This window comes from Centroberyx gerrardi, chromosome 5, assembly GCF_048128805.1.
Source record: "Centroberyx gerrardi isolate f3 chromosome 5, fCenGer3.hap1.cur.20231027, whole genome shotgun sequence".
In the NCBI taxonomy this organism is placed as follows: Eukaryota; Metazoa; Chordata; class Actinopteri; order Beryciformes; family Berycidae; genus Centroberyx; species Centroberyx gerrardi.
Genome location: NC_136001.1, coordinates 11,830,827 through 11,854,929, shown reverse-complemented (window position 1 = coordinate 11,854,929; position 24,103 = coordinate 11,830,827). Strand labels below are relative to the sequence as shown.

The following is a 24,103-nucleotide window of genomic DNA, read 5'->3' as shown; positions in this document are numbered from 1 at the left end:
TTGTGCTATCCACAGCTGGATAACGTATGGCACAGAGCCCAAAGCCTTTAACCATGCAGCCCTGCTAAGCCATTCACTTGTTATAGCCATGTGGGTAAACACTCCAGACTCAGCAGAAATATAGTGCAGCACTGCAATGAGCTGTGAGATGAACTGCGATTTTGAATATTGAATGTATAGCTGCTCCAGTTTTAATGGTTGGGCAATGTCGTCAAAACTCTTCCACTATGAGCCAAATGTGTCACCTCCTTCAAGACATCAAAAGAGTGTTTTCAACTTAGTAAAAAGTAAAGAAAAGAACATTAAACAGCTTTTCCCAAGAGGAGAATATCTTACTTGTGCACTTTTTGAGCCCGGACCCTTTCTTCAAAGCGTGACGGCTGAGTTTGCAGTTGAAGTTGTTCTCCCAGAACTCAGCAAACCAGATATTCCTCCTGTTGTTTTCTAGTGTGCGGCTGATGAAGTAACGATCAAACCCTAGACAGATCAATGGATTCAGTGTCACTGACGTGCAGTGTCAGTGTAAACAGTGGTATCCGTACAGTACGTGATGAAGTGTTCTAATGCGTTCAATAATGTCACATTGTTTGAAAATAATTTCATTGTTGTTGACATTAGCTGATCAGCTGATAGTGGCTAAGCATGTTTTATTATTCAGAAAACATATGTAGCCTTCCCTCACATGGAAAGGCCCCAGTGGATTAACCCACTGAAATATACAGTAACCTAGACTGGAAAGCAGTCCCTGAAGTCATCATGAATGCATAATGTCCTTCGATGTACCTCTGATAGATTGGCGCTTGGGCAGGATGGTGACCGCTCCCTCTGCCATCTCCTCCTGGTGCAGAACCGGGGAGATCTTTGAGCCCCAGCTGTCGGAGCCCACCCAGATGAAATGACCTGTCTGGTTGGCCTTCTTACCCGCATGCAGCAGCCGCCTACAAAAGGAAGAAGAAACAGATGTTGCCATGGATAAGGTCAGCTTCACTACAAGCTCTACTTTGATTTTGTTTTACAATTCATTACAGTACAATGCTCCGGCTGAGTCGGTTTGAAATTGCTGTGTTCCCAGGTGTTTCTGTGCTGTCCAATGCAATCATGTATTTCTCATCTTCAAAGGGGTGCTATCACGCTATTACACGGCCTTACCTGATATCGTCTTCATTGGCAAAAAGTATGACAACTCTTGCGTTTGGGTTTTCTCTGAGTCGCCGGATGACCTTGTCAAACTCTTCCTGTTTGGGCTCCCGGGGAATCTTGACCGACTGGGAGATGCACACCCCCCCTAATCAGACAGAGACATTTACAATTACATATCATATCTGTATTTGGAGGAAGCTGTCACAGTAGCTGGTTAATCACAGGAATGCAAAATTACCACATTTGTGAGTTAAACAGAAATATGGTAGTTAGGTTAGTTAGACGTCATATTGCCCTTTGCCACTGAGGCAGTTCATTAGAGAACACACACTTTTTCCAGGTTGAGTGTGCAGCAAATCAACAGCAGTGGTTTCAGTTTTGAGGAGAAAGATTCTGTAATCTCACTTTGCCTGGTGTCCAGCCCCCAGGAATCACAGTCTTTAGCACTTTTTGAATTTGCATGGCGATTCATAGGGGTCTGGACGGACACAAGGTTGGTGTTAGTTGTCAGTTATCAAAATCTTTGACCAATCACAGTAGGAAAGCAGATTGACGTAATCTGGAAATGCCTCAGAGGGAACAACAATCATGGCGCCGTTCACTTACAAGATTTTAAACATGCTGATTGTTTAATTCATCGATGCCATTAAGTTTTTACGGACTGACGAAATTGCTAAATCTAGCTCGCTATCATCCAATTCCTTTGCCTAGCACTGCCATTTTGGTAGTTGTTGTCACGCTCTGTAACGCTCATCAAGTAGGTTTGTCCCGCCTACATCGACCATCCAATCAGGTGTTGGACAGTATCTGTAATCTGAAATAACTGCCAGTGGATAGGCTTACGTCCAGACCGCTATGAATCGCCATGCAAATTCAAAAAGTGCTAAAGACAGCGATTCATGGTGGCTGGACACTGCTGTATATGACTGTAGAGCATCTCCTGTTAAGAGGGTACAAGCAAGGAAATCTGACATCTGGAATCTGATTTAAGTCCGGCTCATTTTGAGGATCCACTTCTCCATCAAGGACAGTTTTCATCAAGGCAGTTGAACCATAAGGAGGAACACATTATCAAACAAAATACAAAGCAAATAATGCGAGTCCAAAGGTGGGATGGTAATTTGCAAAGAGTGAGAACCAACAGCAATTAAAAAGTAGATGGATGTTATGTCCTCTGCTTTCATGTCATTGCCATTTAATTGAAATTTATTGAGTCTGTGATATCCTAATAATACAGTCCAGGGTCATTCACACTCTTTGAGCAACAGTAGCCACTGGGTGTTGTGTTCTGTAAAGAAATTCATCCTTTCTGCCTAATCCTATCTTTAAAATGGGACTGCACAATTCTAATTTTGTGAATTGATTAAAATGTAATTAGTTACAAAAAAATAATGAAGTCAGTCACTCATGTCCAGGGTAATGAAATTGAGGGCATTGTGGCCACCGCATTGGTATACCTAGGGAATGCTTAGGAAACTGAAAGTAAGTTTGTGGGCATGTTGCTCAATTTCCCTGCAAAGTGATTCACCAGTAGAAGGATAATTGGCTGCTAAAACAGAGAAACAGCCTTGCCATGTTTCAGTTTGTTGAGTTTAGAGTTTAAAGGATTTTTTTTTTTTTTCAACTTTGTGGGTTTACAACAAGATTGGTCTAACTTGGAACAATAGATACGATTTGTTACAAATGCTGCCAAAATTCTGTAAATAATAAAATCACCAATACATATATGTATGTGACATATAAAATGTGTAATATGTAATACATAATAGTACATAATAGATTATGCATTACCCACTGATGTATAGACAGATAGATTGAGATATACAGTATATGTATGTTTTGTCTTGTTTTTTTTCCTTGTCCATTTTCAGTTCCATTTCCAGTTTTGTGAGGCAGCGTATGGTATGATCACAAGGAATGACCACTTTGAGTTCCATATGCAACGTCCTCAGAGGTTGTTGTATGGGACAAAACAAAAAGGACATGGGAAGTCGTTTTGCACGGTCAAAGCAAAGGTCGGTGTGCCTCTCAAACAGGGTTTCTGGGGTGAGACTGGAGAGTGCCTCAGTGCGGCATGCTTGTCTGTAAGCTTGTTTATGAGCATCCTGCAGTAGTGCAGTTTGCAAGGCAGTGGAGAAACATTGCCAAATCAAGACTTTGTAGATATTGCACGCAGTAGATCCTGTGTAGATGTGCATTGCTATTGCAGATGGAGACCAGTTTAGAGTCGGGGAGGCCAGACTTGTTCAATAACTTTTTGTTTGCCAAAGGCAGTATGTGATTTACTTGTCAGTCCAATTTCAGGTTGTTGTTAATTGTTATCACAATTGTGACACTTATCAATTGTGTCACAAAAAGATCAGTTATAAGGATTGACAAGGCGTTCTCAAAAAGCAGTCAGAAGGTACACCCAGCAAGGGGCAGACTACTGGAAATCACTGAACAATTAGGGGTAAATTAATTAAGTCGCACACTCCTTTCCATGTATTTACACACCAACTACACTCTGAACAACCTGATGCAATGTAGCTGAAATGCTGATATGTAAATAAATGCCTCAGCAAATAGACAGGAGGAGTGTGAGACTTCTTCCCTTTTATTTAAGGACTGGCAAGGTGGAATATTGTTCTGTGTGGGTGACATGGAGAATTGAGTGTCACCCTGTGGCCTCCTACCCCAGTGCCCAGGTCACTGAGGGTCTGGGGGGGAGGTTGCAAGGAAAGCCAGGTGCCCACAACACAACTTTAGGTCCGACTTAGCTGTCCCAGACAAGTTTTTGAGATTTGAGACAAAATTCTCATGTCGGAACCCACTCAGTTTGCGCGGATGTCACCGAAGCTCGTTAAGTTTGAGCGGGTCAGACAGGCAGTCTGACTCCTGTCTTGGAGCAGTCTCACGCATCAGGAGACTTCCAAAGTTGGTCAGCACAAAATCTGCAACGCTCTTGTATTGTGAGATATGTAAAGACAAGTTTTGAGAATGGTGAGCAGCAATAGCCAATGAGAACTTCATTCAATCAGGTGAAAAAAACAAAGTCACTTGTTTTTGCAAGACAGTGGGGTATCAAGATCCCTCATCACCAAATCCAAGGGAAGGTTTTTTTTGAGAGCCTCTTATAGTGATGGTTAGGCTTGAAATAAGTGGAGAGATCCAAGGGGAGCTGTGTGTGTGAGTGTGTGTGAGTCTGAGTGTGTGTGCGCATGCGAGAGAGAGAGAAAGACAGGGAGAGACAGGGAGAGAGAGAGAGAGATAGAGAGAGAGAGAGAAAGTAAGTTTGTTGTTGTTTTTTTTTTTGGGAGAGAGTGCAATGTGGATGTCATGCACTTCCCCTCTGAGACTAAAATGATTTATAGGCCTAAGCAGCTTGCCTCAAATCTTCTTGGTTTTTGTCATTTGTGTGATGTCATCATATAGGCTAGATGCTGCGAGTTATTGGACATTTTGAATGCACAGTTGATATATTTGGGTTTGATAGTTTAAGCTGTTATATTGGTCAGCTTCACAGATAAAACAACGTGAAAGCTTGAGCTTGAAACTAGCACTAGACCAGTTTTCACTTGGACAATGTGTAACCTCCCCGTCTGTGCCACATCATTTAGTGTGCGCCCTCTACATTGGAAACACAAAAAACTAGAGGAAAGAAGGTTATTTCATGTGAGTGATGACATGTTAGGTTTTTGACAGCGTTCCAGTGAAACACCTTTACTATCTCACCTTAGTTTAGTTTAGTTTAGTTTAGTTTAGTTTAGTTTAGTTTAGTTTAAGAAGTATAAAACAACATTATGTAACTTAACAGTGAAGGGAGACAGAATATAATACATAGAGATTGGGAGTTGAAAACACAACTAAAAACAGAAAAGATGTGCAGGAGGAGCCAAAAAAAAACCCATAGGGGCTTGTCAAGTCAGTTAAAACCAAAAATATAGTGCAGACCAATACATAAAGGGACAAAATTAAAAAGTAACTGAAAAACCACATAGAAAACAAAAAACTTAGAAAGGTGAGTATTTATATAAAATCAGGAAAAAAACCTTCTGAAGATGGCCCATCATAAATTTGCAGACCCATGTAATTAGTTCTGCTCTCACACCAAGAAGGAGACTTTGCACAGCTGCTCTGTGGTTTATATCGTTTAATGCTTTCACTGTTTGTCTTGTTACCAATCTGCACACTGAGCACCTTGCAGTACTAGGAGAGCATACAGTTTTAGCATGGGTGACCGCTGTGGGAGTTAAATCCCCTGCCAGGTTTAGTGCCACGCTCTACCATGTGAGATGTGCAGAGACACATCTGAGGAGTTGTAGAGTGTTTATAAGTAAGCAGAAATGACTAGGTTATGGATTCAGGTACCGTAATGAAGAGTGTCATGTTTTGCTGTTTACAGAGTTAAAGTATGTTTATTCTGTTGTGCCAGTTGTTTGAATGATCTTGTTCAAGCCCATCTACCTTTGGCTGGTAGATTTTTTTTGATGCATGAATTTGCTCTTTGACATTATTATGATAGACTTGCCTTGCCTTGACTGGCCGCTGTTTCAAGAGAATCATGTGTTTGATCCGTGGAGTGACCTGTGGGATCTCTAAAGACCACAATTTAACTGTCTTGATGCTTCAAATACGGCTATGATGGGAGCATTTCATAACTTCAACCATTTGTTTGTGACGAGCCACTTGTCAAGCTGACTTAGTCCAGGCTCCATTATAGGTAATTTTGGGTGTTTACTGAAATGGGTGGGCATTGGATAAGTGAGCAGCATGCAAACCTTGCTGTCACTTGGGAATTTTTCACATGCTGTGGTAGAGGATGATCCTGGAGTTCTCTCTAATGATGTCTTAAACTAAAACTAATAGAAACTAATAGAGAAAACTCGCCAGTGTGCCAATGTCGAGCCAGCCACAATCACACAAATCGGACACGCCATTTTGTTGTTTCAATGAACTTTGATATATAATGAACTTTGATATTTATATATTGAAGTTTGATATACAGTATATACATTGAACTTTGATATATAATGAACTTTGATATTTATATATTGAAGTTTGATATACAGTATATACATTGAACTTTGATATGGAACGCATCCAGCTGAATCGTCTTTGACCTAAATGAACTCTTAATGTTCTTAGGCATGAAGGACTGCCACCCCACTGCCCTAGTAAGCAGCAGGGTGGGTTCATGTCAGCGAGCCCTACCACTCTCAACACTCCGGTGCTCGAGGCCGTGGGAAACAGGGTTTCGGGACAACCGGCTGCTCCGCTGCTCTCGTGCCTCCCTTGTGTGGAGCGCAGACAGAGAGCTGGCAGCGGTGTGACAGTAGGGATCATTTCTTTTAAGGATAGTAGTCAGCCGGGCCGGCAGTTCGAGCATGGCAGCAGGGTTTCCCCCGTGATTCTCAAATGAGCCGGCGCCTCGCCGTCATCCGCTGGCCTTGAAGGCAACGGGGATGGATCCTCTGTGAGAGCTGAATTCCAAAGGACCGGTGACAAACCGCCCAATCGGCTGCACCGCTCACCGGAGCATGGCGGGCGATTGCTGAGTGGCAAATGGTCTTCACTCCGCTCTATACTGCCTGAAACTCAAAGTTTGATGTATATCAAAGTCAGTGTATATCAAACTTCAATATATACAGCATATCAAACTTTGATGTATATATATTAAAGTTCCTTATATATAACAAAGTTCATTATATATATCAAAGTTCAATAAATACATATAAAAGTTTGATGTATTTATATCACAGTATATATATCAAAGATCAATAAATATTTCCTGTTTGGCCCTCCATACCCACCATATGCAAGTATTGTACATATACAGTATATGAGGATACATTTATGTGTGAGTATGCATGTACTGTATGTGTGAGTGTTTCATATGTGTGTGAGTCTGAATTATGTTCTGCATGGCCTCTCATATATGTGTGTGTGTGTGTGGGTGTGTGTGTGTGTGTGTGTGTGTGTGTGTGTGTGTGTGTGTGGGTGTGTGTGTGTGTGAGGTGGGGAAAGGGGGGAAGGGGGGTGGTGGTACATACAGTACATATAGTATGTTGAGGGTGTCTTTGAGTCTCACTTCAACCCATAAATGTATATGGTGACTGCTCAAACAGCTCAGGAACATTAAGCAATTCAGTATTACATCTTTGGGATTCTTGGGTCTTTGAGCAACCTAAAGGAAAATATCGGTGTTCAGTTTTTGGTTCATTTCCTTCGTTCTACCTATAGTTTACATTATCCATAGACCATTTCCCATTGCATGGCTTTAATGTTATAATTTGAGGTAAAACATCATTTCCTGCTTAAGTCAGGAGTTGTAAAAACAGCAGTGAGCAGCGGCTTGCTAACCTTGCAGAACAGTCAAATAAAAAAAATGACTGCTATTAATTCCAGTGCAAACTATAGTGTTCCTGCTGCATACTCTGATTTGAATATGTCGTGTAGGGAACTCTTTGCCAGGTAGCAAAGTCATTCCCTGAAAAGAACAAGGATGTTCTCCTGTGGAAGGAAGATAGCAATAAATCATCAATGATGAACTGTTATCTTTAGATTAATGAGGATGTCTGTCAGCGGGAAATTTGATGGAGTTTTAAACTTAATGGGATCATATGAGCAGTGGAAGCTAATAACTGTTAAAATAACATATGTGAGTTGTTTATTAGCCATATTAATGTTTTTAACAGCTGTTCTGTGGTTTTAGAAATACAATTTGAACTACTGAAAAGTCAAATAAGTTCATGAAATAGTTTTAGTACTGAACTGACTAAATGTTGGGAGAGGAAAACTGGATCCTGAGAACATCGTTTGATGCTAGAAACTAACTTTGCCTCTGATGGTTTTATCTTTCCACTGCATTTACAATACAAAGAAGCATCGTCTAGGTTTGCTGTTGGCTTGCTTTGCGTCAGAAGGTTGTTTTGTGGATATGTGAGGAGATTTGAAATAACCTCTACTTGCAAATTATTCTCTTTTCCTGCCAAAAGTAGTGTACCTTTAACGGTCTATGCGGGTCCGATGTGACAGAGAAATTATAGCCCAATGATGGTATTCTCCTTTAAAAATCTATCTCACACTTGTCCGCCACAAACCCTATCAGTGTGACTGTGGTATACATTAATCTGTTATGCTTTGTCCATGCTCAGTTCATGTTCAATTAAGACAAAGAAATACAACAGTATTAGCTCTGAAAACACAATTTGTTGTTTCTCTGCTCCACTGGGTTTCCTAATTGTACATCTTTCCCCTGTTATTTGTTCACCACACATGTCTTTTTATGTGTTTACTCTGCGAAGCCACTCAAGTAAATAATGAACATGTGGCACCATCTTGACTCCTTTGGCTAGGCTTTGTATGTTTCAGATTTGAATGTCTTTGGCAAAAAGGACAATTTCCAATATGTTTCATTTTGCAGTTTTGGTGAGTGCCAAGTTAGCTAATGTCACACCTTCAGCTTGGAAGGATGTGTTTAATCAAATGAGAGCTCAAGTAGTTCCAGAAAATGTCATCATTCCTGATAAAGTCGAGCACAACTTGAAATAAGCTACTTCTATGCTTTGAAGTCAATGGTGTGTGGGATATTGAATTATGTTGCTCTGACTGGGATAATAAGTGCAATGTAGGATGTAAAAGAGAGACAATGGGCAAAAAATCATTGCCCATCACAATGAGAGTTATGTTGACTGTATTTTTACTGTTGACCTAGTTTCATTGTCACTATGTGTTGCGTTCTATTACGTTCTGTTCAGCCGAGTCCCAAGGTCAGAGCCTTACATCGACAATGCATTTTGGGGGTTAAGGCTGCAAATTCAGCCTCCTCTCCTACTGTGCTCTACTGTACACAGACCATCTCTACCTCGCCCACCTAGCACTATCATCAATACACAATCACTGCACCACGTTCATGCCCCTTCTGAATATTATTCCTTCAATGAATGAAAAAACACCAGCTGTACAATTGCCATGGGAAGCTGGCTATTACAAAAAGTAGGAAGGTGCAACATAAATTCATGGGCTATAAAAGCATATTGGTCTAACTTTCAAGACAGTAAGCTGCTCTTTGTGCAATGCATTTATCTAACATTTGATCATAATAATGTCAAATATTCTAGGCAATTGAACTGTCATAGTTCTGTATTTGGCGGTCTCAAAGATAGTTGTGTGACATGGCACGTGTCAGAGTCCATGACAAGACTTTGAAAAACATATAGTGAGAACTAAAAATCAATTTCAAATTACTCATTTGTTCATATATAATTTCATCTCACATGAATGAACTTGATATCACTGGACAGCAAATCATTTCTAGTTTTATATGCTGTGTTTTCCTAGCAAATATTGAGCTGTAAATATTTAAAGGTAGTCTATGTAAAATGTTCACTTTAATCTAGCCTACAGTCATCTCAATAGGTCAAAAAATATAGTGGAGGGATGGGATTTATAATCTGTTTATTCCCCATTTGGTTTGTTGTTGTCCCCTGTATTCAGCTCAATCTATTTTTTACGGGCTGTAAAGACGCTCCTCCCCTTTAGCTGTAGCCCCTCCCACAAGTTCTAACTGTCCAGGCTCAACCAGCTCCGCCTCCCCCGCCCAGTGTATAGTGCAAAATAAAGTGGAGGAGAAGCCAGTCATTAGACCAAAACACTCTGGTATCCCTCCCAAATTGCTTGGCATTGCTATTGAAAGATGGAGGAACTTGAGACAGATGAAAGACATTAAAATTGATGCCGAGTTGGCCGTTTTATTTTCCAAGATAGGTAAATGCAATTTATGTTATCTAACGTTTGCTATCGGCTGTCTAGCCCTACTAATAGATGTAATACCTCATCTCTATTACTCCGAACCAGGCTGTGCACAGCTGAGAACTAACTGGGTTAATGTTATGTTGCGCTATGCTGCGCTGCTGTAGTCAGGATGATATAACGATATGAGCTGCACATCTGTTATGCTAGCTGTGGCTACGTTTTGCCAACCAAATCGCTGACAAATTATGAATCAAGGACTTCTGTACTTCTGTATTCTGTTCTGCCAATATATGGCAGCAGTTACCTAACATAACGCCCATTAGCTATCATAGCTAACTCAGCTCCGTTTATGATGAGCTGGCCTTTTGGCAGAAGCCTTGCTAACGCACATCAATTTTCAGTCGCCGTGGTCTGTTTTGATGTGCCAAAGCAAAATGATTAGGCTTATGTTTCGAGCCGTCATTTGATATTTAGTCCTTGTACTGGACCACTTTCAAATTAAATCACTGTCTATGGTGTATCATGTTCACACTGAAAGATGTGCAGTGACTTTTTTGGCAGTTTGGAAGTAGAGACTTTATCCATAGCTTGCTATAAATGTAGAGAGTATAATTTTCAGGCCCATTTTGACTGCTGTCCTTTTTACCATTTTGCCATTTGACATAATTCCTTTAATCAGTGCTGATACTAATGCCTGAAGAAGTTCTCCTTTTTCTGGACTCATAATCAGCTCCAACAATCAGCAGCTTTACAGTTTGCATGGACTCAATTGTACTGTTGTTTTGTTTGCTTTCCCCATTTACTTTTCAAAGTTGAATGATTGAGTTAGAATCTATTTGCAAAATGTTCGCAAATGTATATGCAAAGCAGGTGAATATGCAGCATTTAAACAGTGATTAAGTGATTAATAAATACTACATTGATTTTATTTCTATCAGGCATTCAAGGTGCCCATGACTTGACACATCTACTGTATATCTGTATACAGTATATAATCTATATCACGTTGAAATATGTGTGTATAACAAACATATTCCTAAACAAACTCCAGAATCATACAAACATTGTCATTTTGCCCCCTTATGCTTTACAGATTAATTTTTCCACATAGAATACACCTTTTTTGAAATGTTTCTCAAATCTTTCAAAATGGTTTTGCTATAAAGCGCACTCCTCAGCTCATCATATCAAGTACAATAGAACATCAAATGAATTTCATTTTCAATGCTTGTCACATAATAGACAGATTTTGTCCTCCTGTGGTTTACCACTGAACCTCCCTGTTTATAGAGCTAATGGTAATGTGCTTTAGACCAGCTTTACTGTGCATAGGGACATCTTTGGTCTTTTGTGCGACATGCAGTTCTGACATAACTGTTCTTAATTTTTTTTTTTACGTTTTTAGCTTAGGTTTATACAAAATACCAACAAACTACTTGTCTTTATAAATAACAAATCATTTGTTTTTAACCTCCTGTATCACACCTCATCTCTTTTGATAAATGGACCTAATCTCAGTTATCAGAGGTTTTTTTTATTTATTTGATACCAACTCAGATGCCTCTTGGCTTCTGAACTGTTCTCCACAGTGTTTTTTTTCTTTTTCTTTTTCTTCTGTTCTTATCTACACCTGTATCCAACATCTAAATGATGCTGAGCTTTTACCAAACATATGTGTGCACCTGTGAGAAATGCGTCAGACAAATAATCTAGAAAATAAAATGATTGATTAACCCTATTCATAGTATTCCCATGATGTCGCATGCATTTCCTACCGATACGGCACTTTACAATACACACAGCTCATTGGCTGTTTGTCATTTGATTGTAATTGCCTATACAATCACCTGTTATTTTCCTACCAAGATGGCCGTGTGGTGATGTAACAGAAAACGATGAATAAAGCTCTGTACTTTTATCTTTCAAAATCCAGATACAGTAAAGTAATGCTACTTGCAGTGATATACAGCAGTAAAATTACATTTGTATGCTGTGGTCTTATGGACTTATGGCATTTCATTTTGAAGTTAAAGTTGCTAGAAAAGGAGTGTAAAAGAGGAATTAGGTTTCTGGAATGCAGCTGTATTCCATTGAGTTATGCAGACTGAATTGTACTTAAAGTGTATTTAACTCAGAATGTTAAAGTCAACAACCCCATACTACCGTTTAGGCTACTGTGCACATAATATCTGGCAGGTAAGGCATGCCTGTCATTTCAGTGGCCTAGTGTGTAATATGATCCACAGTCATTTCAATTACGAATCAATAATTGGAGGGAAATGCAGGGAGCTGGTAAAGAAAAACTGCATCACACTGCAGCTTCGAGGCTCAGTCAAGTGCTGAACAAATCTGTTCCTTTTTAAATTCGTCACTATAGGTGGAGAGACATTTTGGAAGACACATTTTGGAGACAATGTTCTATGACTTCCATTCATTTTGGATGCTCATTCACTTTCATTCACTTATAGCTGTGGCAGTTACCTCTGCTGGTCAGTATATGGCGTTGTCTCTGTAGCATTTAGCATATTTCAGGTCTCTTTCCAGATCTTCAGAATGGACCAACTGTTGTGTGTTTAGTACTTATGACTAGCTCTTGCCATGGTTGTTGAGCTCTTGGCTGTTACTGTATACTGTATGTTGTGCTATTGGTTGAAATAACTATCAGACTGGAGGGGGAGGAATTAAATCGTTTCTGCACTTATAAAGAGAGACGTGACTGCTGGTGTCAGCGATGTCGGCGGTAGAGTGTAAGGGTCCCATTCTCCAAGGACTTCAGACTTTTTAACTATTTTTTCTCTTTCATCCGAAATGAGGTGAGATGTTTGCTTCTTCAAAATCGCTCACTGTCTGTGGTTATAATGGAACGCTTTTCAGGGAGTCAGTGAGGCGGTGTGTCACCAACACACTGACGTTACTGCAAGTCACGGATAGGCCAAGACCGGTCTCTATGGTATTTAGTCTGTGGTGGTATTTAGTTTATGCCAAAGTTACTTAAAGTTAGTTTTTTATTTTTTATGTGGGTGATTCATTTACATTTTTTTGTAGGGTCTGATGCTTCTGTTGTAGGCATGATTGATCTGTCTTTCTTCATCAGGAGTTCTTTATGTGGAAAATACATCACAGGTTTTTTTGTTTTTTTTTAGAATACAGGCATAGTTTGTAATAGTTGCCATAGTTAAACAGGTATCTCTAAACATGTAGCTTTTCCAGATTAAAATGTAACTTTTAATTACAAAAAAGAGAGTAAATGATATTTTTTAGATGATACTGTAGACATGATGCATTAACAGATGATTTCTTCAGTCAGCTATAAATGACACTTTGATTAACATATTAGTCTTGTTGGCTGAGCAGACTGTGGCAAGGCAAAATATTTTGTTGTGTGGGGTTTGCAGTTTGATCCCCACTCAAGGTAAAGGCAGTGATGCAATGTGGCTGACTATGCAAGTGACGCACTAATCAACTTTGACGTTCTATAAAGTCTTTATAGTAGGCTACGTTGTACACAAATTAGATACATCTTAGTCGTGTTTATGTTATTTTTTAGAATTATTGCTTTTACACTTTTCAAATATCGAAAGGGTTAGGGTTACACTTTTTTCACCAATACATTAAATATACCAGAATTTTTCTTGGTGTTGATGGTGGCTGGTGGCTGAATGCTGAATATGCAGTAAATACATTTGCAAATGGAAATGGTCGCCTTGGTTGAGCAGTATAAGTTAAATATAAAAAAATGTCTGAATGAAAGAAGATGATCCCCTATGTCTCTCTCTCTCTCTCTCTCTCTCTCTCTCTCTCTCTCTCTCTCATGCACTTTCTGGCTGTGCCTTTCTTCCTTTGTTTGCATCTTTCTTTCTTTCTTTCTTTCTTTAGGGAATTAGTCTTTTGACGCTGCCGCCAAATAACTGTTGATGAGTGCATATGTCCTCTGTGATATGGCTCTTGGTTTTTGTAGTTCTGTGGGCTGCCTTGAAGTAACTGTGGAGAGACATTCAAGAGGAGCTGTGCCTATATGTGTGTGTGTGTGTGTGTGTGTGTGTGTGTGTGTGTGTGTGAAAGTGATAGTGAGAGTGTTTGTTGATGCTTTATTTTGTTTATTTATTATTACTTAATTTTATGCAGTGCAATGTGGATACCATGCACTTCAAGATTCACCCCCTCTGAGACTATAGTTATTTCTTGGCCTAAGCAGGTTGCCTTGGGTCTTCTTGATTTTTGTTGTTTGTGTGATGTTGTCATCAGCGTAGCGTAGATGTTGGGAGTTCATGGAAATTGTGAATGTACAACTGATATACTTGGGTTTGATACTTTACGCTGTTATATTGGTTTCCAGACAAAACAGGTGGCGAGCTTAAAACTAGCGGCAAGCTGTTTTACTCATGGTGAAATTTCCAGCCAAAATCGTTGTTTTCCTATACACCGCAGATCAGTTTTCTCTTACAGGCCCATGTCAGAATTCCTTATTTTTGTGAACAGCTGCTCTGGCGAGACTTTTAATCTTTCCTGGAGCAGATGATTTGGCCAAGCACAGGGGAGACAGCAAAAATGGCTACAGGCCTTTTTTGCCATGTCGCTGTAAAAGCTGTTGAAGGCTGGCAGCATGTTAGGTGTTTTTCAGGAATGCGTTCTGTCTCTGACTGAATGGCTTCTTATGATTTTGCTTTTATAAATATACAACAAACACTGGAATTTTATTGAAGTGTCGAAATAAAACAAGTGAACATGTCGTCCCCTCAGGAATGATGCAGTCACAGCTTGGGCCAATCAGTAACAAGATCTCACATTTGAGTTAAAAAAAAATTGACCTTCCTCCATCAGGCCAATCAGTGTAATGTTTTTAAAGGATAAGGCCGGTGTTTTTAATGTATTGCTTACCGTCAACAAATCCTATGAAAATAACAAAATCAACAATGCGTTTGCTCTACTCCCGTTACTTTCTGACTTCCCACGTACCGTGTTTAGCCGTCAACCCGGAAGTCATTGGCTCCATACAGCTCACAAAGACATAGTTTCAATTTTAAAAATCACTAACTGTTACCACGAAAAGTCAGGCTGTTGTAGTTATTACCAAATCAAATTCAAATGGGAACAAATTCTTCATTACGCCGGGGACTGTTTTCGGTGCTACAGAACTACTTTCCTGAGATGCAAAGTGTTTACAGCCGGCTTATTAAGTTGTTTGAGGAAAAAGTCGGCCGGCCCGGTGCATCGTGATGATGAAATATGTTGCCCAGAGCAACGGCATGGCTCTGTGACGTGTTTTTAATCGTTTTTTTAATACAATGGAGTTCTATGGCTGATGGGACATGGCTTCATTGGGCACCGGCTACATGGATGAGATTTGCTGGCAAAACAAAATCAGCATTGCTGATTTTGTTATTTTCATAGGATTTGTTGACAGTAAGCAATGCATTAAAAAACACCGGCCTTATCCTTTAAACACCAGAAAAACCCGGTAGGACCAGTAGTGTCTAAGATATCACATTTGAGTTATTTTTTTTAACTAAGTAACTTTTTTTTACTATTTATTTTAATTAACGCCCCCATCAGGCCAATCAGTGTACTCGTTTTAAATGCTGGAACACAGTGCAGTGATGTCATCCTTCCAAGCTTTGTCAAAATCAGATCAGTGGTGTCTGAGATATCACCTGAGATATTGCATTTGACGGAGAGACGGACACAGCCCGATCTACACCCCCGGCCATTTCAGCGTGAGGGGCACAAAAAAACGACATGGTTTCACAATGTTGTATTTTATTTTTCTCCTCTCTTCTGAAGCAAGGGCGGTGATTTCAATCAAACCAATTGACTTCTGCCTGACCTCCTTCCTATGACTACAGTCCCAAAATGCCTCAGGCAGAGCTGAATCTGCACAGTAAGCCCTAAGAATAGGAGCGCTTTAGACTGTAGCTTACCTAATTGACTCTGTAATAGTGTCATAGTTCAGTGCCACCAAATTGACTGAATTTTCAAGTGTACTTCGGCAACATTGATACACTGAAAAACGACAAGAGGCTCCCAGTGCGACTCCAAGTTTATCGCAAAAAACAGTGGCAATGAAACACCCAATGTTAGCCTGTTTAGAATAAATCACTCCAAATCAATTATATCTGCATGTTAAAACATTTAACAATACACAGGACTGATGTAACCATACATTGTGCCAAATCTAGGGTGAGCAGTCACATAGAAATTTGAACTAGATGTTATAGTGGTAATGACCAAGATTTTGAGTTGTGATTATGTCTGGATGAGTTGCTGTTTAATTGGAGTGTTTAAAAAAGGTCAGACAGCAGGGAAGTTCCCGCTATTTCCGTCTAAGCATCCTGGCTGTGCCTCTTCCAGAGAGAGTGTTTTGCACAGCTATGACCTGTCCTGCATGAAAACGGGACTGCTGCTTGCCTTCAAACGGTGTTAATTAAAAAGGAGGAATTCCACACAGGTGCCATATGGAGGCGGGCCACCTAACAGCAGGGTCCTTGTGCTTTGGAACATGGCTTTGTTGCTTTCCTGTGTCACTGTGGAGATGGGGTCACCCGGAATGACAGACTGACTATGATCAGGAAATAGGCCTTCACAGGCCATCGGTGCTTGGTAAATCACATCTGCTGGATCACACATGCCTCCCACACAAAGTAGGCCACACTGTTTTGTCTGTTTGTCCTGTGGAAATTGTGAAATATAATGGCATAATATCAGTCAAGAGGAAGAATTTTTGTTTTATTGAGAAAAGTGGTGCAGGCAATACTTGAATACTCATAGATTGGGTCAAACTCAATGAAAATATTTGATATATATGTTATTTAATGATTATTATGGTGCTATTTTGAGGCAGCCTACTATGAGTGAAAAGGAAGTTGCAATAGAGAAAACCTCTTATGAGAAGAATCCTAAGCCCCAAGAAATGAATCGCAACTGCTCCCCAGTATTTTTCCTCCATAATTGACGTGCCACAGGCATAATTTCCCATCATTAGAGGGACCTGTTGCCCAGGAGCACAGGAGTTTCCAAGGAGGAAAATCCAAGCCCTTAAGCTGCCAGGCCTGGGAGATAACAGAGCTGCACAATCACAAATGCTGAGATATGGGCAAAATATGCAGACAACAAACAGGCCCAGTCTGCCCATTCATTATGCAGGGTTGTAGAAATGCTAATCAAACATTCTGCAATACATAATGAATACAGACCTGGGAGAACATTTTCATAGAAACTGTGCAAAGCAATGGGAAATGGTGCAACCTGAAGACTGATGTGTGACGTAAAGTGCTTGAAAACGGTTAAATAATGTGCCCAGCTCATCCCTTTCACAAACTCTTCAAATCGTCCATTAACTCTCTTTGCCTTCCCGCCCTGTGGAGGCGGCCTGTTATACTTCCCGTCCCAATGAAAAACTTGCCTGCAGGAGATGAATAACCTCCATTTGTGGCCGTCATCTCCTCACCAGTGAAATGGTTACAAAGCACTCTATCCTAAGACAGTAGTTCTCAACCTTTTTGGCTCGTGACCCCTTAAAACAAAGTGATGCCTACTCACAGCCCCCCATCGCAGGCTGCATATACAGAGTGGTGAACAGTTCAACCAAAAAATGATTTTCCCTTTTCAGTTTGTTGTCTGATTTTCAGAGAAGGCCTGGAGGCTGAAAACAAAAAAAACTGAAAGCAAAAATTGACATGATAATGAATTTCTATCGTAGAAATGTTTTCTTTCCTATCCTATAAGTCATCTCGTGACCCCCCCCCCAAAAAAAAAATGACGTTGCGACCCCCTGGGGGGTCCCGGCCCCCAAAGCTGAGAACCACTGCCCAGTTTCCCTATCACCCTCTAAAATGGGTTTATGATCCAACGTTGACATTGTTGTGTTTGATTTACAGAATGCTGCTTTACCAGGCGCGCTGACGTGGGAAGGTGATATAAACACCATTTGTGAATTCATATGGCATAAAATCGCTGCCCGCCGTGGAAACATGGCAAAAATAAATCAAGTGTTTTGTTCCACTAATTTGTTCCCGTTGGAGCTCCTGTAGAAGAGACACAAATGTGGACAAAAAAATATGATAATGCAAAACTAAGTACATATTCAAGATATTTATAAATATCTATAGAATCATGAGGCTACAAATGACTGACTGCCCAGTGTGGGAGTTGTTTAAAAGATTTTGTTGTTGTTGTTTGGTTTCTGTTTTGAGAGGAGACGTGTCCAGCCCTGAGGATGATCTATTATAGAGGCATTTTCCATTCATCCGAGTGCTATTTTCCCACCCTTTGGGGTAATTGGTTTTCAGAAAATAAATTTTGCTAAGATCCTTATTTCATTCGATAGCTGTTTGTCAGTCTTTGTTTTGAGTTGAATTTCTAAAAAGGATTTTGTGCACGACTGTTCTCAGTTTTGGGATATGTTTGAAATCATGTGCGGGATAAAACAGCTTTGTTTTTCAGTTTCCCCTTTAAGGCAAAAATGAGAAACTGGAATTTTCTCCAAAATTATTTTTGGCTTACGTTAAGGTTCAACCGCTTTGGATTTTTGAAGGCTGATATTGATATTTTTAGACTGAAGTCGCCAATATTGGGCCAATATTCAATATCTTTAAATTTGATAGTTTTCATTCCAAAAAATTACAAGTATTCAGTGTCTCACCCAGATTTTTATTCTTGGCACGATGGTAAAGCCTCTGAAACAGCATATCGGCCCAATATATTGGTCTATTATATCGGTGTAACCCTAGTCATATTACCCCAGATAAGCAAAAAAACAAGTTTAATGTTAGAAAATCCAATCTATTGTTAAGTCCACTAAGACATTTGTACCAGACTGTTGAGCAAAGGGCTGCATCCCTTCACATTGTCTGTACAGTATGTTTGGATCCATGCAGTCTTAACCACCACATATTTGGAAGAACTGTTAAATATGCCAGCAGGAAAACCAGCAAGAAAGGGAGTCGCCATCCATTTCAGTGTGGAATACCCACTAAGCATTTTGGCAGCTTCCTCACTCCAGCATGAACAGGCTTTACAATGGACATGCCAGCAAATAAAAGGCACTTGAAGCATTTTGACATGAGTCAGGTCTACTGGAGGAGAATGGCATTGGGTGATATTTTCATTTTGCTATGAATTTAGTTATTAATTTGTGTGTGTGCGTGTGTGTGTGTGTGTGTGTTAAATGTGGATGATTCTGCCAACAGAATTTGCCTCTCAGTGATAATAAAGATAAGCTTGACTTGGCTTGACTTGTTATTTACATAAATGCCCTCGCTGAGTGTCATTTTTCGGGGAGTTTGTCCTCAAATAAGTGATTTCACATTAGTTCTGAGTCACTGGTAGTTGAACAGTCCCGTTTGAAGCTTCATTTTCATTTTAACATTTTAGAAAGAAATATTGCAGACACAGATCTTAATGAAGAGATAACACTAAACAAAGAAGTATGTGTTGTGCCTCACAAAACGACCAAACAGGATTGTGAGATTCGGTGTTTGTGTGCAGACAGGGAAGTATTCCACCCACTCTATGATGTTGTTAAGTGCTCGGCTGCACCAAACCAATTTTGCATCAAAGAAGCAAGATGAAAAGAATTCAGAGGGACAGTGATATCATTTCCCCTGAAATCTCATACAGCAACATTTTCACCACAAATGCAGCATCCTTGATTTGGCTCAATTCAAACGCATTATTCTGAGCACAAAGTATCATCAAATGCCACAGTGTCCTACAAAAATAAGCAGTTTATAAACGCTATATTCTTTATTTATCGCTCTCCTAGCCCGACCTTCAATTAATAGTAAATAATCTTTTGTAAAGTGTTTGTAATAGTGATGTGCTGCTTTCTATTTTTCTTTTAAATAATTGCAATACCTTTTTGTCTGTTTCATAATGCTATTTTTTTAAGCTTGGAAAGTGCTTGTTTAGAAAGCATAACAATTGGGTTTGCAGCTTGTTTGTGTCCTCTCAGCGGTTAATGATACTTAACAGAGGGTCCCAATCATGTCTTTCTGTGTGTGTGGGTGTGTGTGTGTGTGTGTGTGTGTGTGTGTGTGTGTGTGTGTGTGTGTTTAACAAAACACCTGAGAGATTGTGTGGTGAAAGCTGCTTTAGACGACTCTTCTGATTGGCCAAACAATCACTGTACTTGTACTAGAAAAAAGAAAAATATATTCAAGAAAATAAATATGATAATACAAATTTGCAGCTGCTGTTGCATTTATTCAACTAGCACATTTGTAAATCTTTTCTATGACTTCAAATTTACAACACGGTGTGTGTGAATATTTTGTAAGTTTAAATTCCATGCAAGTTCTCAGGTGTTTTGCTAGAAAAATACCTTCATATTATTCAACCAGACAAACCTGACTAAGAACACATTTCTGATTCACAGCAATGGCTTCTGGGAGTACTTGCAGGATTACACACATTCACTCGCACATGGGAGCTGGGGGTTAAAACATAACATTTGCCATTTGGTGGACACTTTCATCCAAAGTGTTTTACAGTACCATGAGCGCATGCATTTTTAGCATGCGTGGCCCCAGTGGGAATCAAAACCCTGGTAGTGTCAGTGCTCTACCCTTTGTGCTAAAAAAAAAAAAACAGGGTTCAGTATCTTGCTCAAGGGAACGATGACAATAGTTACTTCGGGAGTGTATTCACTTTCCACAGCCAGATTTTCCCAGCCCAAGCTAGTTTTCAAATTGGGAACCTTTTCTGTCACAAGCCAGCTTCTCTAATCTTCAGGCTACTGTTGTTCTCCAATTTTTTTTCATGCACGCTGGCACATGAACTAGTGCCCACAGCGGGGAACGTCTCGCCCGTTCCTTGCAGACACAATTTCATTCATTTCATATTGTGTGAACAATATGGGCAAAGTCAGATAATGATGAGGCTTTTCATTTGCCGGGTTGTCTTCAGGCTTGCTATTGAAGGTTTTTTGATGTTCTGCGAAAGACATGGCTTATCAACAGGTCAGCCCAGTTTACTTTAATGTGTTAATTTGTGTTTAGCACTGCAGAATGAAGGTCTGTCGTAAATATTCCGGTATCATGACTGAGGGTAAACTCAACTGGATGAGGAATATTCACTGCAGCTTTGTTTGAAATGGGGATTTAAACTTGCACTTGCTTGTCTACTTTAATAAATACGCTACTCCCTTGAAGCCAATGTTGCAGTCTGGACATACTGTTTTACTGATATTGTTGCCATATGCCATACTTCACAAAATTCCACATTCTGCGCATGTTATTGTTGCACTCAACAAACATCTCACCATTTATTTTGTTTGCAAATTGGGTAGTATGATTCTTGTGGATTGCTAAATTTATGGGCCCAACTCCAACTTTATGGTAAGATAGAAATAAGCGCAAGTACCTTTAAAGAAAACCCGTTCTCATTTGCATGCAGAGAAAGATACTCAGCCTCCACAATGAAATACATGGAGATCTGACTATTTGATGCCTGTTTTATCTTTCTCTCAAGCCTTGTCAAGGATTCCGAGGAGAATTCACAGCAGAGTGCACACATTGTTCGTTTCCCAATTCTACAATAAAAGAACACTTGGCGGAGGAATACAGGCCAAGCATAAAATGGATAACAGACGACTCTACGACTTCTATGTCCTGTGGCAAATTATTTTATGGGAAGGATGTGCTTTATGCATTGGAATATACTGTACAAGAAACAATGCAGCACAGTTTCTATCATTTTCTGTGTTGTTTCCAATTAACGCTCGTGCCTTGTAATGAACGCAGTGACAGTGACCCCGGTAACCGCCGCTTGTGACTGTGAATACGCCTTCAAACCCTTCCTCCAGACGACTCGCATCATCTCCAACAGCATTATGCCACTGCAGGTACTGCAGATTTACCGAAGCCTCGGACAAGGTGATGCTTATTTGCTTCTGCCTTGTGGTTTAAGGATGAGAGTGAAAGAGGAGTGAGAGGAGAGGGAGAGGGAGGAGGATCATTCCAAGATCTTTGCACTGCCATTCATGTCAGTGTATCCCAGCACAGCGGGTCCAGATATGGTAATCCTGGATCAGGCTCCCTGGCTTTTACAGCGGGCCCTCTCAAGTAGGACTACACTTTCGAGTCTGTGGGTCAAGACTGCGGGAGCTGTGTTAAAGTGGGCTAATCCCGCGGACATGGTACTGTACCACAAGGCCAGAACCGCAGTGTCTAATCTGTATAGACGCCGGAGAGCATAAAACCACACAAGAGATAAACCAAGCTAAGCTCGCTCAATCAGCCGAATTCATTAGCCGGGCCTTTTATTCTTTCATGGACTGTGAGAAGTGATAATCCTCCCATCTTTCTATTGTCTTGTAGTTCCCCCCATTATTCTGTTATGGTTTTATGTCATTGCTTTTGGTTGATAGCTTGTGGATCAGTTCATACTTCACCCAAATTCTTTTTTTTTTTTTCTTATCATATCTTCATCTTCATATCTTTTATCATATCCTCCATATTAATCAAAAGTTGTCTATAATTGTCTGGCAACGCTAAAAAGTAGATCTTTATGTCTTTTCTTTTTCATCTATCACAAAGCGTTCGGCAATTTGATTTGACAGCAGGAAAAATGGATTTGTTCATTTGCTTTACACTGCAGTGATATTTGACTGAACTGAACCCCTATTCTTCAACTGCCACATTCTGTAGAAACTATTTAACTGCCATAGATAGCGGTGTGTCTCTTTTTCTGCTGTCTGATATAGTGGATGACACTTTCTGTAGTCTCTCAGTAAGTGAATGTAGCGTTTTACCTACAGGAAATGATCTGACAACCACAAGGATAGCTCGCACCTTTTGGTGGAAACACTCGTTGCCTCATGGCTGTATCCTGGGTGACTGATGATACCGGTGTCAGTTGTGTACAGGTGGAAATACCTTTTAAAATTCATGAAAATTCTATTGAGCTACAGTAAGAAAGTGAATTAAATTGAGCCTCACTATTGCTAGCTTTAGACTTTGACCCATTCTGGATCATTTGTATATCTTGGCAGGTTGGTCACATAATTGATGCCATTCATTAATTGATTGAAGGGAGTGTTTTTGTGAGGCGAATGGAGGTAGCCAGACCATTGCTGAGAGCAACGTACACTGTGATGATTGATAGGAACCGAGCTCCATAAGCGCTGGAGTGTTGCCTAAATGCAAGTGAGTGTTACTCTTTTTTTTGCCGGCTTGGGGCAAAGCCATTAATAAACCCTGCAAATGATGATAGCTGTTCTATTGATTCCAGTTTGCGACTTCTATTCCACTGGCCCCTCTTGCTCCAATACTTTGCCTCAGTAAACACAGGCTTTGAAATTGTTGACCCAAGCCATCTCTCCCATTGATCATGCTGCTGATGTTGATGGGACACCCCATTCTGTTTGTTACGCGGTAGCTTAACACATTCACAAAGCCCCGCTGATGATACATAATGGATCAATACGGAAGGAAAATGGAAATATGAGATTAAAAATTGTAGATTTATGCCTGAAAAATTTGTCAATACCCCACCCCCCTCCTCTGCCACTGATTAATCAGAAATCCATGTTATGTTAAAAAAAAAACAGTAAAGAAAGTGTATTCTGCATGGTGAGTATAATACAGAGGGTGTTCATTTGATAGGGAATGCCAACTTTGAGCCAAATCAACTTTTCTATTTCTAACATAAGCAGCAATGAATGAGCAGTTTCATTTTGATCACTTCTTCATCAGAGTGACAGAAGAACAAATGAGCAACGAAACTCCAGAGTTACAGCAGCTCACTCAGAACTGGCTGATCAAACAACTGTTTCCCTGCATTCTGCAAACATTTTTTTTTTCCACCCTCCAAATCCGATCCTGCTTTGTCTCACCCTCACGTCTCTCTCTCTCCCTCCCACTCTCTCTGTCTCTCTCTCTCTCTCTCTCTGTTTCTATTTCAGCTGACTGTTAAGCGCATTGTCATTTGTAATGGAAATGACACGCCCTGAGTCAAAGTGACATTATGTCAGAATTTTATCCTGTGATTCCTGCCAGGCTAAATCACTCTCGCTGTATGCCTCATTCAGAATCAAATTGGAAACACTCTCACAGAGCCTCCATAACTTCAAAAAGACTCCAGTGTAATGTCTTCAATAACACTTGAAATCCTGAACTCTAGCCAATATGCCTTTCGCTCAAGTTTTGCTGGGAAAGTTGCAAACTTCCATACCTCTTTAGTGAGTTTGAAATCTGCCAGAGAAAATAGGGGGATTATGTTCAACTTTTAA

The 24,103-nt window shown here is 40.1% G+C and overlaps 1 protein-coding gene across 1 annotated transcript in view; it reads right to left on the bottom strand.

The window, feature by feature from the left end:
• LOC139915340 (metabotropic glutamate receptor 4-like) overlaps positions 1-24,103 on the bottom strand; it is a 111,391-nt gene that overhangs the window by 30,894 nt on the left and 56,394 nt on the right. Inside the window, exons 3-5 of the mRNA XM_071903938.1 lie at positions 1,150-1,285; positions 784-938; positions 337-477 (exon numbers count right to left, since the gene is read on the bottom strand). Of these exons, the coding sequence (XP_071760039.1) occupies positions 337-477; positions 784-938; positions 1,150-1,285 (432 nt within the window). The remainder of the gene's footprint in view (positions 1-336; positions 478-783; positions 939-1,149; positions 1,286-24,103) is intronic.